The sequence below is a fragment of the Setaria viridis genome, chromosome 3 (assembly GCF_005286985.2).
Source record: "Setaria viridis chromosome 3, Setaria_viridis_v4.0, whole genome shotgun sequence".
Taxonomy (NCBI): domain Eukaryota; kingdom Viridiplantae; phylum Streptophyta; class Magnoliopsida; order Poales; family Poaceae; genus Setaria; species Setaria viridis.
Genome location: NC_048265.2, coordinates 31,475,026 through 31,491,828, shown reverse-complemented (window position 1 = coordinate 31,491,828; position 16,803 = coordinate 31,475,026). Strand labels below are relative to the sequence as shown.

At 47.2% G+C, this 16,803-nt stretch overlaps 2 protein-coding genes across 2 annotated transcripts; both read right to left on the bottom strand.

Moving 5' to 3' along the window:
* Positions 1 to 648: 648 nt before the first annotated feature.
* Positions 649 to 3,581, bottom strand: LOC117847470 (laccase-25). The gene is made up of 4 exons (XM_034728686.2): positions 3,285 to 3,581; positions 2,791 to 2,945; positions 1,211 to 2,556; positions 649 to 1,049 (listed from the first exon to the last, which is right to left on the bottom strand). Exons 1-4 carry the CDS (start codon positions 3,378 to 3,380, stop codon positions 919 to 921), a joined length of 1,728 nt encoding a protein of 575 aa, XP_034584577.1. The 5' UTR covers positions 3,381 to 3,581; the 3' UTR covers positions 649 to 918.
* Positions 3,582 to 12,971: 9,390 nt separating this feature from the next.
* LOC117847566 (uncharacterized) lies at positions 12,972 to 14,165 on the bottom strand. Its single transcript, XM_034728788.2, has one exon. It carries the CDS (start codon positions 14,049 to 14,051, stop codon positions 13,101 to 13,103), a length of 951 nt encoding a protein of 316 aa, XP_034584679.1. The 5' UTR covers positions 14,052 to 14,165; the 3' UTR covers positions 12,972 to 13,100.
* Positions 14,166 to 16,803: the final 2,638 nt, after the last annotated feature.

The following is a 16,803-nucleotide window of genomic DNA, read 5'->3' as shown; positions in this document are numbered from 1 at the left end:
CAAACCAAGATAAAAAATTTCAAGAGATTTAGTTCTTTTTTAGGGACTCTTTTATCCCGATTTGAAACACCAACCGGGATTAAAAACCCCTTTTTATCCCAATTGGTATTACAAACCGGATAAAAAGGGTCCCAGGCCTTTAATTCTTTTTTAGCCACCTGTGGGGGATCCTTTTATCCCGGTTGGTATTTCCAACCGGGACAAAAGACCCCATTCTATCCCAGTTGGTGTTGTGAGCTTTAGTCCCAGGTGGTAACACCAACCGGGATTAAAATGGTAACATTTAGTCCCGGTTGATCTTACCACTCAGGACTAAAAGGTCCCTCACGGGTAGTTGATTTTTTCACCCGGAACTAAAGGGTCCCCCATGGGTGGCTGATTTTTGACCCGAGACTAAAGGGGGGTCTTTAGTCCTGATTGATATTTGATCAGGACTAAAGTATCTTTCGTCCCGAGCCAACTTTAAACCGGAATAAAAGGGGACGCGTGGAAGGTTCTCTACTAGTGATCATATTTGTTACTATATGGCTGTGTATTTGTGATGGCTAACCGAATGCTGCCACTTAAAATTTAACTGACTAGGAATTTTTAAATATCACAACGCTATCACACATAGCTGAAAATAATATTCAAATGTCACAGCTGAAATTTAGGAATCCAAGCCTCTTCACCCCGTTGACATGTCATTTATTTATTCACCAAACGCAAACAATCATATCTTTGACTCGAGCTACTACACAGAAAAAACGTGTGTTCTCCCTATGCAGGTTATATCAATCAAACCACTACAATCTCATTACTTACAAATAATGATCAAACTACTACAACCTCATAGGAAGCCAAGGTTCTACGCTTCTTCTGTTGACATGTCCATCCATCCCAATTCCAACAAACCACACATTTGACAAGGATGGTTAATTAGCACTGTGGTAGGTCCAATGGAGGTGGCGGCACCGATGTTTCCGCCGTCGGCCCGTCCTGGACCTCAAACACCATTGCCAACCCCAAATCAAGATGAGCATCGAAGTGGCAGTGCATGAACCACATCCCTGCAAATAGATACAATTCTATTAATCTTCCTTGTTGAATTATCACAAGCTATCAGCATTGGCCCTGATTAAGGCAATGCAATAATCTAGTACTAGTTAACAATAAAATGATACTACTAATAACTATTTTAAAATAAAAGTGAAATCATTTGGGTACCAACCAGGATTGTTTGCAAGGAAGCGGATGACGGCCCAGCCGCCAGTGGGTACGGCGACGGTGTTGCGCTCCTGCGGGTTAACGAGGTTGAACTGTGGCTTTGCTGCCGCCTCGTTGTAGTTGCCGAAGCCCTGCGCGAGCACGAAGAAGTTGAAGCCGTGGAGGTGCATGGGGTGGCTCTCCTTGGCGATCAGCCGCGTGTTCTGCAGCACCATCTCCACCGTCTCGTTGTACCTCAGCGTCTTCACCTTAGTCGACTTGGGCGTGTACTTGAGCGTGGCGTTGTCGCTGGCGTCGGCCGTGTAGTCGAAGATCACCGGCGGCCGGTCGGGGAAGTCGCGGGTGTAGACGCCAGCCGACGCGTTCGCGTAGTGCGCCTGGAGCATGGAGACCGACTCGGGGAGCACGAAGGACGCGTTGTTCATGCTCGCCGAGAAGATGGGCATTCTGGTCCCCGTCGTGTTGCACAGCAGCTGCTTCGGCAGGCAGTCGGAGTTGCCGAGCCCGACGGTGACGAACATGCGGGTGTCCACGGACAGCGGCACCGTCGGCTTGCCGGGGAGCACCAGCGCCGTCAGGTTGGACAGGAAACGGAACGCCGTGTCGGTGTCGTTGTACTCCGGCCGCGATGGCAGCTGTGGCGGCGCCTCCGCGGCCGAGCCAGCGTACTCGACGATGGCGGTGGCAGTGCTCATGCTGAACGGTGGCCCCACCGGGATGGCGCTGTCGTACGGGGACGCCGCCATGTAGTAGCGCCCAACGGCGGCGCCGGCGACCATGAGCGCGTCCACGGTCTGGCCCGGCGCGACCACCACCACGTCGGTCTCGTACGGCGTGGTGTAGGCGGCGTCAGCTCCGACGACGGTGAAGCTGTGGTTCGCCACCTTGAAGAACATGGGCGTGTTGAGCGCGGCATTGATAATCCGGAGCAGGTACGTCTCGTTGCGCCGCACCTGGAACCTGTACGTCTCGTTGGCGTTGGAGCAGTTGTAGAAGTCTCCCGACTTGCCGTTGATGGTGTAGGCGTCAGCGTTCCTCGGCGGGTTGCCGGTGAGGAACGCCATGTCATCGAGGTCGTGGACGTTGGCGTTCCACCACTCGCCGAGAAGGACGGTCTCCTCCCCGTGGGGCTTGGGGAACGGGTAGGCGCCGGCGCCGCCTCGGGGTCGGAGGACCAGGGCGCCGTAGACGGTGGCGCGGAGTAAGGAGATGTGGGCATGCCACCACAACGTGCCCTCCTGGTCCGTCGCGTTGAAGCGGTAGGTGTAGGTGGCGCCGGGCTTGACGGGGCACTGCGTCACCATCGCCGGACCGTCGGCCCACGGCGTGCCGCGCTGGAATATCCCGTGCCTGCATGAGTAGTCCAGCAGCAGTAACAAAAGATTAGCAGCTAGTCATGTCAGTCACTATCTTGCTATAATGGTTGGAGTCTTTTCTACGGCTCAGCTGACTATCTTGCTATAATGGTGGTTTCTTGCGGTGTCAAAGAGTCAATGTTCGAAACGGATCTTATCTTTATGCAAGTTACGTTTGATCGAGGCAGGAGAAGTTGGTAGCCTGCTTGACAGTGACCGCGTAACTTACCAGTGGATGGTCATGTTGTAGGGTGACTCGTTCACGAGGTGAACAACCACCGTGTCGCCCTCGCAGGCCTCGATGGTCGGTCCGGGGAGCTGGCCGTTCACCGCCGTGATGATCCTCGCCGGCTGGCATAGCTGGCTAATAGAAAGGTTCCCGACCTGAAGAAGAACATACCGGGCAACAAGTAGAATGAGCGATCGGAGGACGAGACATGCTACATGTAGTCATGATATCTTAGTAGTTAGTACATGTGTAACCAAATAAAGAGAAAGATTATTATAATTTATGAGTAATAGAGAATTCTTTCTCCTGATGAATGCATAAGCAACAAAATATTTTCAATGATTATCTTGCAGATACATGTATACACGAAATAAACCAAATGGGAGCAACTACTATACACCATACATGCATATCTGGCAAAGATCACAATGAGAATATAGATGAAAGAACTACATAGATGCATGAACATATATGTGCACGTGTTTGACTCTTACATTGAAGGTGTGCTCCACGGCAGCAGCTTCAGCAACAGAGGCAAAAAGCAAGGCGATGAGACCTAAAGGCAGAACGAGTGACCAAGATCGATGCATGCCCTAGCCTTGTGCGGGTATGACCAAGGACTCAGAGACTAGCTGATGATATAGAAAGACTTGGTTGATCTCTCAGAAGAAAACTTTTAGCTCTAGTGATTGCGTCAGATGCGTATGAGATGGTTAATGGGCAGGAGGGTTCTATATATAGGGAGAGATGACGCTGAAGGTGACTGGTACATTAGTCATTTAGTTGGAAACTTGGAACACGTAATAAGCAAGGTACCTGTGTGCAGTGTTGTGACATGTGCGGTTTATATTCAGAGGTTCCAGTGTTTCAGTAAGACAAGGAACATATTGCTATCCTTGAACACATGGCATTTTCTCTACATAGATTTCATTTTTGTCAAGTGTGCAATATTTTTCATGGGATAAAGTTGACAAATAGTATCTCGATGTACCAATATATTGTTACTAAATGGTAGTAGTCAATGGAATATCAAAACTGATCAAAGAGCTATATGATATCCCACATGGTTGCGTCGTAGTTTCTTAGATGATGTTTGCACGTTTCTCGTAACAGGATTTTTAAAATAATTTACACTATCGAAAGATTGGGAGAGGAATTTATCTTTCTACAAAATGTTGTCCTGTAGTGAAACAACGTCCGTTTTTACATTCATAAAGTTCCATCAAGTTTAATCATATTTCAGTTACGTTATTGATCAACTGATGACTACTTTATGTATATTTGAATGCCATTCGGTTTGCAATTAATGTCTCCCGAGTCAATGCAATATTATTGTATGGTTGGTGGTTATATAGAAGATTGACAACTTACAGGAGATATTGGACTTTTCATCACTATTGGGGAATTGGATCCCATCGGGCATGTGATAAGTCTTGTTACTAGTCCAAAACCCTACGGCTGATCCATTGATTTCTCAAAGCGTTTCGGTGTACTCTAATGCTTCCTTCCATGTACTATCTATATAATTCCATATATATCTAGATAAAGTGACTAACTTTGTCTACAACTATTGAAGAATAGAGTTTTTTACTGGTTTCAAAATCCCCTTTAGTCTCAGTTTTGGACCGGTACAAGGAATCTGAGACAAAGTCTCACCCGGTACAAAAATTCACATTCGTACCAGTTGGTGGTTGATTTTGAAACCGGTACAAAGAATCATGTGAGTTGGATTCGAACCCATAACCTCTCACCTCACACGTACCTTTCTAACCATCTCATCTACACCTCACATTTGATTGGGTAAGAAATATTTTTCTTCAGTATTGGTTGGTAATATCATATGGTACTAAACCTTAGTACCTCGAGGAGCATTAGTATCAGGTAGTAATACTATTCTGGTACTAAGCTGTAGATTTTAATACCGATTGGTTTTACCAAATGGTACTAAAAGGATTCCAGGGCCAACGAAATTAGACGCATCGGGTCCATTCTCTCCTCTACCTTTCTAAGAAAGGACCGATACCCCTTAATTTCCCTAATAGTGTATGTTGAAAATTTTGTATGAAACAATTCGAATACTCCAATTGCTTCACTAATTGCCATATGGGTATTCATTGTTGAATTTGCATCTAATTTTAGGTCAGTGTGCATGTCTCAGTTTTTTTTACTTATTAATGAAGTAGTATGCCCTTTTGAGGGTGTACGATTGTTTGGCCGTTATAAATGATTAGATGAATATCTGTTTATACCTGCCACTGATCGTATATTTTGTGTCGAAGTATGCATAATTTGTTACTACATTGATACAAGAACACTATTATTTTTCCTTATAAAGCTAGCAGTGTGCGACATCATCAAGCTCTTTACTAACGACCAGTCAGGGTACGTGTTGTTTCCTTATGGGACTTATTTTACTTATTCCTTGTCGCTTCTTGTTGGTTAGTTTATCTTCTTAGAGTCCACAGGATTGAACAGTTGACAGAAAGCAACAATATGATATCTTTGTTTGAGATGCTGTTCAATTTGATGCCTAGGCTTCAGATAGCAACTCTGTAGTAAAGTGACATAACTAATTAAAGAGAAGAACTTTCATGGATAAAAGCTCCTGTCTACACGGTTGTCTTGGTAAAATTGGCCTTTTGTTCGCTCTCTCTTTTGGACTCAGGTTACTTATAAGACTTTGCAAGTAAAACCTTTAGCAACAATCCTCTGGCCGGAGCATCAATCATGAATCCTTATCCAGGATTATATAGGATGCGTTTTAGTTTGGAAAATTAATGTCTATCAGTTCTTCAATATTCGATCATTAGTTAGGCATGTAGTCCAATGGTACCTACACCGCTATAGAGACCTTTTGGGTGATAAAAAGTTACTCCAAGAAGAAAGTTCACTACAGCTCTGTAAATATATTAATATTTGTTACCGTGCAAGTTTGTTATACCCTACGCGTATAAAGATTTCATTTATGCATGCATGCTAGGGCCTTGTTGAAAGAAAGTCAAGGTAGTTAACATATATGAGTGTTTCAAACGTTATAGTTTGCATCTTGTATTCTTGTACATTTTCACCCCTACAATTTGTCAGATATACTTGATAAATTTTGTTGCCAAAGTTTATTGGCAATAACATTAGTTTCTTGGAATATTGTTTGAGGACGATCAACTAGCACTACTAGAGAAGTTAGCATCACTTCTGGTACATCATTCCTAACTAAACATGGATAAGGTGTCACTACTGGAAACAACTTTTTTCCTATGTGTGGACCATTTTTTCTGTCGACAGGGAAAAACTTATTTGTCGGTCATTGCCGTCATTTTACTGTCAACCGCTACTCCCAGAAATAAAATTTTGTTAACCCTGATGGTCTGGCGACAGGGTAATTCACGTTTTTTTCCTGTCGGGTGCTGCCTACAGGATAAAACATTATCCTGACGGTTTTTGACGATATCTCCGAGCTGATGGGTTCTAATTACCTTGAGAGTCGCCAGAAAAATTACCGTCAAAAAAATTACATCTTTCGGCCCGCCAGACAATTTTATTTTCTCTGTCATTTTATCCCTGTCGGGATTTGCTAATCGGTCGGCCGACAGAAATAATGTTTCCGACGGTTTCACGCTATTTCCCTGACGTGTTGTGGCACATAGGAAAAAAGTGGTTTCCTGTAGTGTATTGTTGATATGTACCATAACTTCTTTGTATTACGAGATAACAATGATACTCACCCAGGGGTGATACTCGGCTACAGTTTGCAAAAAGTAATGCTAAAAAAATACTCCCTCCATTCCAAATTATATGTCGTTCCAAGAATCTTGAAGAGTCAAAGCATCTCAAGTTTGATCAAAACTATAGAGAAAATTATAAAGATTTATGACATCAAATAGGTACACTATGAAAATATAATTGATGAAGAATCTAATGATACTTAGTTAATATCATAAATGTTATTATATTATCATATAAATTTGGTCAAAGTTGAGATGCTTTGACTCTCCAAGATTCTTGGAATGACTTATAATTTGGGATGGAGGGAATATATATGAGTAAGTTGAGTATGAATCTGCGGAATGAAATATGTTCTTGATGTTGTTGCTGAAGCTTTGGATTTGGATGTGGATTTGTGTTCAAAGATTAAAGTTGTAACCTTGGAACACAAGACACTTCCCACCAAAAGCGATCTCTGCTCACATGCTACAGATAAATGAATTGCCAATGTGAGGAAATAGCTCGACCAGCAAGGGAAAGGACAAGGCAAAAAAGTCATGTTCTCTCTATCTAAATGTTACGGGATCGAGTGAGATTAGTCCATTGCCACTACTTTACACTAAAATTATGACAATGATTAAATAGTTTTGTGTAGACAATCATCTCTCCTGAAAGAAAAATTAGGTATAGTTTGTCCTCTAGCCATTGCCCCTTTCAACACAAGTCAGCATGGACGGTGAGATGTGTTGGCTTTCCAGCTTACCTTGTAGAACAAGATTCGATTTTCCAGTTTAGGCTAGTTTGTTATCGTGGACGGCTGTGCTATATAGAGTGTCTGAAAACACATTAAATTAGATCAGGTGAGAGCTGATAGCACCTGATGTGTGGTTCGAATCTTATAACTGCTGCCCTATCGTGGCAGCCAAGCCTTGTCCGCAAAAGCATGCAGTCCAGGTCCTCCGTCGAGATCGACGCAAGCGTGGGAGCACTGCCTTCATTGACATGGTTGGTTAGTCAAAAGTGTCACAAGCTCGCAAGAGAAGCTCGCCACGTTTTGGTTCTGCGTTGTTGCACGTAACGAAGTACGGGCCGGCGCTGCACGGGTGCCTGAGCAGAATTACATACGCTCACTTGTCGAGATCATTCCAAACATAGAAATGGAAGCAATAATGCCAAATATCTTATCAGAAAGGAAAACAGGGCAGAACTGAGCCTTGTTGAAAAATACTCGATTTGAACGGACGCGCAGAGAGCGCATCTCCTGAGCCGTCACCCGAGCGACTCGGGAGGCGATCCGCCGCCGCCGCGAGCGTCCCCCACCCCAGCATCCGCTCGCCCGCCGCCCTCGCTCCAGCTACTGCTCACGGCGGCGGCGGCAGGCTCTAGAGCCACAGCAGCACCCTCAGCTTACTTTCCCCCTTCTCTCTCCTCCTATTTTGCTTGTCCCAAATCTAGATATAAAGCTCCATGATTCAAAATCATGGTCACCTCCGGCGGCTCCTCCTCCTTCCCCATCGGCTCCGGCGCCTCTCCGGCCACGCCTCCTCGCCAAGCCTGCCCTTGATGTGCCTCTCCTCCCACGGTCGCTGGCCCTCGCCCCCTTGCGCTGGCCTCTTGGCCAAGGGCTCCTGCTGAAGGGTGGGGGGAGGGTGAGGGGTGCGTGGTGGCGGCGCTAGATGGGGTGGGGCTCCTCGCCGGGCTGGTCACCCGTTGCCCCCCCTGCCACCGGTGCCACTGCCTGGCCGGCGCCGCAGCTAGTGGTAGGGCTGTGGCCCTTCTACAGCTGACACGCTGGCCGTGGAGCCGCTCCATCCATGAGCGCGGTGCAGCTCAATGCTGGGACCGAATAGCTGCAAGCTGCGTGTCTACTGCGCTCGCCGTCTCCGACGATTGTTGCAGTTGCCTGGGTGCGGCGGTGTTGCAAGGCCGGCTCTTGAGATTCGAGTGTTGTGCAGTGAAAGTGCCGTGCTCGGTGCGCGGTGGTGCCGAGCACCTCCACACTTCCTCCACGAATTCCTGCTCGCTCCAGCAACCTTCCCTTCTCTCGTCGGTGGCCATGCAGCGAAAGTGCCGGGCTGACTATCCGCGGCCAAACTTGGTGGTTGGGTTCACCTTGGCGATTCGGACTGGTGCCAATGAGTCGGTTCAGGTGGGGCTTTGTCCTCCCCATTGCAAACACTCATTGGTCTCGAGTTCGTTCCTCTTGGTGCTCACCACCCTTTTGTGGTCCAGATGCCTTTGGATGCTAGGCTACTTTGTGATGATTCCTCCCGGTGATTTGCTGGCTGCTTTGCCTGTGTGTTCGGTGTAGCTTGGCCACTCTCCTTATTATGTGTTGTTTGCTTTAAGCTTCTCATTTGTCAAGTAAGTGTGTGCTGCGATGCAATCCTTTGTGGTTCCCTTTCTCCTTCCTTTCTCCTTCTAAAACTGTATCCATCCTGATCGCCAACACCCATCACCGGGGTTTGATCGCTTGATCTTGTATTATCATCTTTGAAGAAATGATTGTTCAGGTGGGCTTTCTCAGCCCCGTTGACTCTTAAAAAAAAGAACTGAGCATTGTTCGGTTCGGAAGCTCGAGTCAAAACCTATTGGAGTTACTTAACAAAGTTAAAAGTAAAACTAGTTCCGAACCCATGCATGCATTAAGATTACACATAATCATATTCGCATTACACGGTAGCAGGAAAGCCATTTTAGCGCGGTAAAAAAAGATTATAATAACAGAACTTTAGGACCGCAGCAACAACATTTGCACATTTTAAGGACACCTGAACTGCAAAGCTGATTCATTATTCCCGTGGCTGATCACGTTGTAGCAGTCGCAAGATTGAAGCCTAATTTCAACAGCCAGTTGGCCACTTGCATAATCTGGTAAGGACGCCGTTGTGGCATCTCCATGCTGCACGGACCGCACGGTGATCGATCTCTTCGCTGGCTTTGCTAAATCGCTCATCCTGAAACCTAATGGCTTCTCGACTGACTTCCATCCATAATTTCTCATTCACAGCAGTGAAGAGTGGAGACTCCCCATCTTTTCCCTAAACATTCAGCGACGCTCTTGCATAAAGATAATAAACCGTGCAGATTTCAGCGCAAATGCGGTTCAGTTTCCACACCAGAATTTTTCCGTGTCCCAAATAGAGCATCGTTGCTGTAGCATCATCGCATCAGGATCTTCTGGTTCGTGGTTTGAGAGCCAAGATGCCATAAACCCGTCATCCAGGGCAGGTGACAAACCAGTTGAACTACCGTCGTGAACTTAAGTTACCTATTGACATGCACTTCCTTTGACGTCTCAATGCTAATGGTTGAGACTTCAAAGGCTTTGACTTAAAGCTAGCGAGGGAAGAAACCCATGGGTTAAAGAGGCTTTGGCGAATGTGATTTGCGAAAAGTTATGCTCAAGGTCCTCTATGTTGTTATACAGACTACTCCCTCCGTTTCAAAATTTAGGTCATTTTGACTTTTCTAAATACATATATTTTGCTATGTATCCAGACATAGCCCTATATTTAGGTGCATAACAAAATCTATGAATCTATAAAAGCTAAAACATCCTACATTTTGAAACGGAGGGAGTACTTAATAAAGATTGTGGCATTCATCCATTTGTCCGTTCAGCAAACAAGCCTCTAATATAATTTTTATCTATCGTCTGTCCTTCCCTAACCTAGCCTCCTCGAGCTGTTGGCCAAGATTACCACAATGTGACTTCCGTCATGGAGAGACCGAGTATTAGTTCTCAAACTTATTTTAAAAAAAAAATCTATGCATCTCTGATCTCTCCCAGCTTTTGCAATACAGAAATACTGGAGACCTGTTTTACAGGCATTGTACACTGTTTGTACTTGCTGGGCAACTATTTTACTTTTATGTAATGCCAAGGATAGGGCATGTTCGCTTCAGCTTATAAGCCGGCTGAAAAGCTGAAATGGCTGATTTGTTGTGAGAGGAAAACACTGTTGGGTGGCTGATAAGCTGGCTGAATAAGCTAAAGCGAACAGGCCAAACAATTAGCATATCTCTGAAAAAAAAAAAGATTGAAGTGAAAGATAAGGCAGCAGGCTTAAGGGTAAACAGTGTAATTGGCCAAATCCTTTTGTGTTTCCTTTTGGTAGGTCTGTAATTATCAATGATGGTTCTTTCCAACAATGTACTGTCTGAACAGGACAATTTTGACAAAAGTGTTCCAAAGATAATGTCAAGCATGCAAACTCAAAAGTCTTTCAACAAGCAGGACAAACCATTTTTTTCATCTCATATGTAATCTTATTCCTTAACTGTTATGTTCGTTTTACCACTGAGTATGCAAGGCACCTAATAAATGGCAACCAACTAATACAGTAGAGCAGCATTTAGTTTCAGAGAGGGAGCCATTCATTCTTTCAGTTCTACAACTAGTGCAAATTACATTGTCAGAGATGCAGTGCACTCCAATGGCATTTCCAATAATAACAAATACCAAGAAAACTCTTATTACCTCGTAACATCCCAAAAAAATTCACCACATTCACCTTTCTTGTTTCCTGGAGAAAATCTATGAATCATTCTATAAACACAATTAACGTTTATCCCATATGACACCTATTTGCATCTTTACCTTTCACTGTGATACCTATAATATCCATGAAATGAGTTGTTATGTGATAAGCACAAGAATAAAGTCATAAACTTGTTCCCTACAGGGTGAATCTTCAAATGACTAACACAACTATTGAACCTTTATATCCAATTTCTGATGATATGGTGACTAAACAAAAATAAATGGAGCCTCCTGTCTAGTTTTTCTATCTTTTTCTACAGGATAATTATGTCAATATAAAGTCCTAGCAGCTGTATCGTAAAAGAGTACAAACATTTATTCTAAGGAATAATGAGTACCAAAATATGGAAGGATAGTTTTACACCAACTACACACACTGTAGTTGCCCTACCAGGCATTTGATGAAAGACTACACAAATCAATAGCCCATACTAAATTTCATGATAGTCAAGAACCAACATAGCTAAAAATGACATTTAGAGAAATTAAAATGCAGTTCTAACTTAGGTTAATAATCTAAGGATGGCAGTTAGCATTTCTAGGTGAGAAAAGCTTACAGTATTACTGCACTGTGATTTGTCAGTCTCGCCTTAGTGGTTCACTCTATCTTTAGCAGTAGCAATGTAATTTCTTAGCAATTTATATATTTACTTTTGCCTGCTTATATACTTTCATGGCAGCTTAAGCCATGTTAGTCTTTTTTTGGCAGCATAGGCCATCTTTTACGTATCTTGGTACTTAATTAAGAGTGGTACTATACTGCTATTACATACTCCATTCAAAATTTGATCAGCAAGCATAGCATTCTAGAGACATTGAGCGACCACATCATCTTGTAAACGGTGAGTGTCACTACCAATATGGTTCTCAATAGAATTACCAAAAATATGGATTGTCTTGGCATACCCATAAGTATATATGGATGACCTCTTTACCCCCAACAGTTTATTATCTGAACAGGACTATTTGCAACAGCAGGCAAATGCGGTCTAAAGATTATTCCAAGCAATGCTAAATTTCAATATGCAGAACCATCCATTTTGCAACCTCAGATATATCTGTACAGTTTATTATCCAACATCTAAGAACAGACAATTACAATTCACATTAAGGTAGTTGTATTGTTACGGTTTTGGCTACCCCCTTAGATCTGGGGTCCTAGAGAGGGAGGGGGAGGTGGCCGGTGACCATGGAGGGGGGCTGTGCAGGAGGCGCAGGGGGAGGGGGCGGTGCAAGGAGAGAGAGCTTTAGGGTTTTACCCCGTAATTCTTTGCTTGATTCATTTGGTACATGAGGCCTCTATTATATAGAGGGGACATGACTTGGTTCTCAAGTAACTTTAACTTACTTGGCTTGCAAGCCATCCTATTATCTAGACTCTTCCTAATTCCTAAGTAGACGGGCGGCACCCGGCGTGCTACAGTACCCGCGACGTGGGTCCTTTTGGGCCAGTTCTGGGCCCCCTTTGGCTCAGCCGGCCTCGGGCCAGCCTTTGGCCCAACCGGCCTAGCTGGGTCCTCCAGGTCCCTAACAGGTATATATGTTTGTCGAATCCTTTCCTATTTGCAGTACAAAACCAAAACGCAAGGTTCTCTTAAACTAAGGGGGCGTTTGGTTCCCTTTACTTATTTTTAGCACGTGTCACATCGAATGTTTAGATACTAATTAAGAGTACTAAACGTAGACTATTTACAAAACCCATTACATATATGGAGGCTAAACGGCGAGACAAATCCATTAAGTCTAATTAATCCATCATTAGCAAATGTTTACTGTAGCAACACATTGTCAAATCATGGACTAATTAGGCTTAATAGATTCATCTCGCCGTTTAGCCTCCACTTATGTAATGGGTTTTGTAAATAGTCTACGTTTAGTACTCCTAATTAGTATCTAAACATTCGATGTGACAGGTGCTAAAAATAAGTCAATGTAACCAAACGGGACCTAATAGTACAGCATTTGATCAGAACATTCGCACAATTAAATAAACACTTATGCACATATGAACAGAGACGCACACCCGATCAAAAGCGCAACTGGTTGCTCCTACTGAAATAAATCATGGCCAAACAGTAACCACCGAAACGACATGCCGATCCTTGCCATCATCAAAGGGCAGGAAGACATACATGTTGGCGAACTCGTTGTAGATCTCCCCAGCAAGCTCCCCATGCTGCGCACGGCAGTGCATGTACAGCACAATGTTGGCCACCATCCCGTACAGCATCATCACGGCGAGCAGCGCTGTGCCAGCCACCGCCTTTACCACCACGGGCGCCATCGCAGACCACCCAGCGGCAGCATCGCACGTCTCCGCGGCCACCCCGCCGAACCCCCAGAGCGTGACGCAGATCCCGGCGCCGAAGACCAGGAACGCGAAGAGCGCGGCGAGGCGCGCGCCCCAGAGCAGCCGGCAGCTGCGGCGGAGCGGGGCGAAACCGGCTGTTGATTCGACCACAGCGGCGGCGCCGGCGAGGGACCAGAAGGGGGATAGGAGGACGGCGCCGAGGACGGGGAGCGCTGCGCGGAGCGGGGCAGGGAGCGGGAGCAGGGGGAGTAGGAGGAGCGGGGAGGCCGGGAGCGCGGTGATGACGAGGCGGATGAGGGAGGCCGGCACGGAGCAGAGCGAGGCGAGGAGCCTGACGGGGCGGCCGAAGAAGCCCGCGTGCGCGCTGGCCGCGGCGGCGGCGAAGGCGGCGAGGTAGAGGAGCGCGGCGGCGAGGGCGAGGAGCGGGAGCGGGAGGGGCAGCGGGTTCCGCCGCGGATCCGGCGGGGCCCGGAGCGAGACGGAGGGGGCGGCGGGGTTGGAGGCGGAGGCGGGGAGGAAGGGGCAGGGGAGGGCGAGGAGGAGGAGCGCGAGCGGGAGCAGGAGCAGCGAGGAGAGCGCGAGGAAGTGGCGGGAGTGGGCCGCGATGAGGCGGCGCGTGGAGGACGCCGCGCCGGCAAGGAGGTCCGGCCAGGGGAGGGTGGCTGGCGGGAGCGAGGGCGGCGGCGGCGGCGGGGAGTCCATGGGGTGGAGTGCGGCGGCGGAGGTGGGGGAAAGAGAGGGGTAGTGGCGTGTACGGAACGAGCGAGTGGGGAATTGGGGATTGGGGATGGTGGTGACGGATGACGGCTGACTGGAGTGAGTGGTAGTGGGCGTGGGCCGGTGGCGGTTGCGGGAACTGGGAATGTTCGGCCCGTGTGCTTTGTTGTTTGAGTAGGATTGATAGTTCTTTCGGATATTTACGTCTATGCTTGCCGGGTTTAATTCATCTCTAAGGGGTGTTGGGTGAACTATCGGATATTTACGTCTATGCTTGCCGGGCTTAATTCATCTCTAAGGGGTGTTGGGTGTCTGGTTTTTCATGGTGGATTAAAATTGGACTAAAGTTTGCACTAAGCACCTAAATAGGTGGACTAAAGATTGGACTGAAATATTTAGTCCTCTACTCCACAAAATTGGACTAAAGTACTGAAACCTTTAGTCCTCTACTCCACAAAATTGGACTAAAGAGGACTAAAGGGTGCCCAGGACATCCCTGCCCCTCTCATTTACTGCCATCGGCCCACCCCCGCACCCTCCCACCCTCACCGCCAGGTGTTGTCTGGTTCCGCAGCGCTCCACTCCCCGCTCGCCGCTCGCTCCCCTCGACGCCGGCAGCCGCTCCACTCCCCGCTCGCCGCTCGCTCCCCTCGACGCCGGCAGCCGCTCCCCTCCCCACTCGCGCCACTCAGTCCCCTTCTGTCTCCGGCCGCTCCCGCCGCTACCTCCCTTCCCCGCTCCGACCGCCGCCACCGCCCCTACTCTCCCCCTTCCCCGGATCTGCCGCCCCCGCTCCTCCCTACGCCGGATCCACCGCCTCCGCTCCTCCCCACGCCACCGCACCCAGTCCTCCCCACCACCGCACCCAGCATGGACCACTACCGGGATTTCTTCTCCCAGGCTTCTTCATCCGCGGCTACCCGAAGCTTCCGCAATTCCCAGGACGCCGGTGATGAAGATGACTTCGGCCCCTTCACCTCACCACTGGCCCCCTGCCTCTCCGCTTCCCGCCGCCACATGGAACACCTCGACCTCAACTCCCAGGCCGACGTCTTCCCCAACCTCAGCTCGTACTAGGAGTACCTCCAGGCGAGGGATGTTGGAGGTGACCATCATCTTCCTCCTCGTGCCCTTGGTGGTTGGTCGTGGCGGAGGCTGAGGAGGTCGCCGGTTGAGGCCTGCCGGATTCGGCGGAGGCAAAGTGGGAGGACGTGGTGGAGCCATGGCTACTTGCGGAGGTAGAGGAGGGAGCCATGGGGGAGGCAGAGGGGGAGCTGTGGCTCTGTTGGCGGCCACACCTTCGAGCCTCTACAGGAACTTGGCGGCGGTGAAGATGAAGATGAAGATGGCTCTGAAGCACCTTCCCAGACGGTAAGCTCATACCCCGTCAAGTGTATGAACATTTCTATGAATGTATCACAATATTTATTATGTGTTGGGCTCCCAGAAGTCAGCAGCGTGGCAACATGGTTGAAACAGATGCCAGAAAAGCTATAACAGGGAAAAAAACAGAAGCAACAGAAGTGATGCTTGGTGCCAGGAGAAGCGGCTAGGAAAAATGGCGCCAGGAGGAGCGGTGCTTAGCGCTAGAAGGAGATAGCTTAGGGGTAATCTGGTGGGTTGGGAATAAGGGTAAAAGGGTCTTTGTTCAACAGCATTTAAGTACTTTACTCCACTTTAGTCAAGGAACCAAATAGCCACTTTAGTCCAAGGACTAAACTTTAGTTTATGGACTAAAGGAACAAGGCTTAAATTTCCTGTTTTGCAAGAAAATGGTGCCCCATGTAGATTTGTGATGAATTGAAATTCTGATTGAGTAGTGTTGTGACAGAACTAGTTCTGTAGTATCATTTCTTAAACCCCCTAATTCCATGATATTTTTTTTCCTAATCACGTGTACATATGTAGACGCTTACATACACGCATGCACACTCGTCTCCACGAACACATGCATGCAACCCTACCCCTATGAGCACCTCCGAGAGACTGAACCGGCAAATCCTCGAAATTGACGAAGTCACAACTGGTGCCTCGCTGTCGACGGTCACGTCGCCATGAGAAGAATAGCGCCGATTAAATCCAACAATAAATCCAGAAAAATACGAGTACCAGTATCGAGTCGAGGACTCGAATCCTGGTGAGCAGATTCCATCACAAGGAACCTTACTAGCTGAGCTACGCTCAGTTCGCAATTCCGTGATTCTCTAATTTTAGTAGATTTGCCAAATGTATTCATGTTTCTGACAGGACACGGAAGATGAGAGTGTCGACCATACATCCCTGGACCTACCTACCAGAAGGGTTGTACGAACCCACTCAAGGGGACGTACTCGAGACGTTTCAGGATATGCAGACTACACTACAGGGCAATGTAGACTACATGGAACTCCTGAAAGGCTATTCGGAATACAAGGAAACTACTCTGCCGAGTTAGAGTAGGACTCTATAGTCTTATCCAACTAGCACTCTTGTACTCAAAACTACCCTGTAACCCTGCTCCCTGGATCTATAAGGGCGGGCAGGGACCCCCTCAAAACAAGATCAATCGAATATAAGCATACAACACACATGACGTAGGGTATTACGCGATCTAGCAGCCCAAACCTATCTAAATCATGTCCCATCGTTACCATCGACTCCTTGATTTCGGCGACACCCACCAACCAAAACACTATCTTGTTAGGTTGCCGGGTTAAAACATCGATAGCTGGCACGCCAGGTAGGGGTAGTCGTCAAA

What these genes read in the sequence shown, in the direction of transcription:
- LOC117847566 (XM_034728788.2), bottom strand. Translation starts at nt 14,051, where the DNA reads ATGGACTCCCCGCCGCCGCCGCCGCCCTCGCTCCCGCCAGCCACCCTC.
- LOC117847470 (XM_034728686.2), bottom strand. Translation starts at nt 3,380, where the DNA reads ATGCATCGATCTTGGTCACTCGTTCTGCCTTTAGGTCTCATCGCCTTG. An exon ending in CCGTGGAGCACACCTTCAAT is followed by an intron (nt 2,946 to 3,284) that starts GTAAGAGTCAAA and finishes GTTCTTCTTCAG; the next exon opens with GTCGGGAACCTTTCTATTAG. An exon ending in TACAACATGACCATCCACTG is followed by an intron (nt 2,557 to 2,790) that starts GTAAGTTACGCG and finishes CTACTCATGCAG; the next exon opens with GCACGGGATATTCCAGCGCG.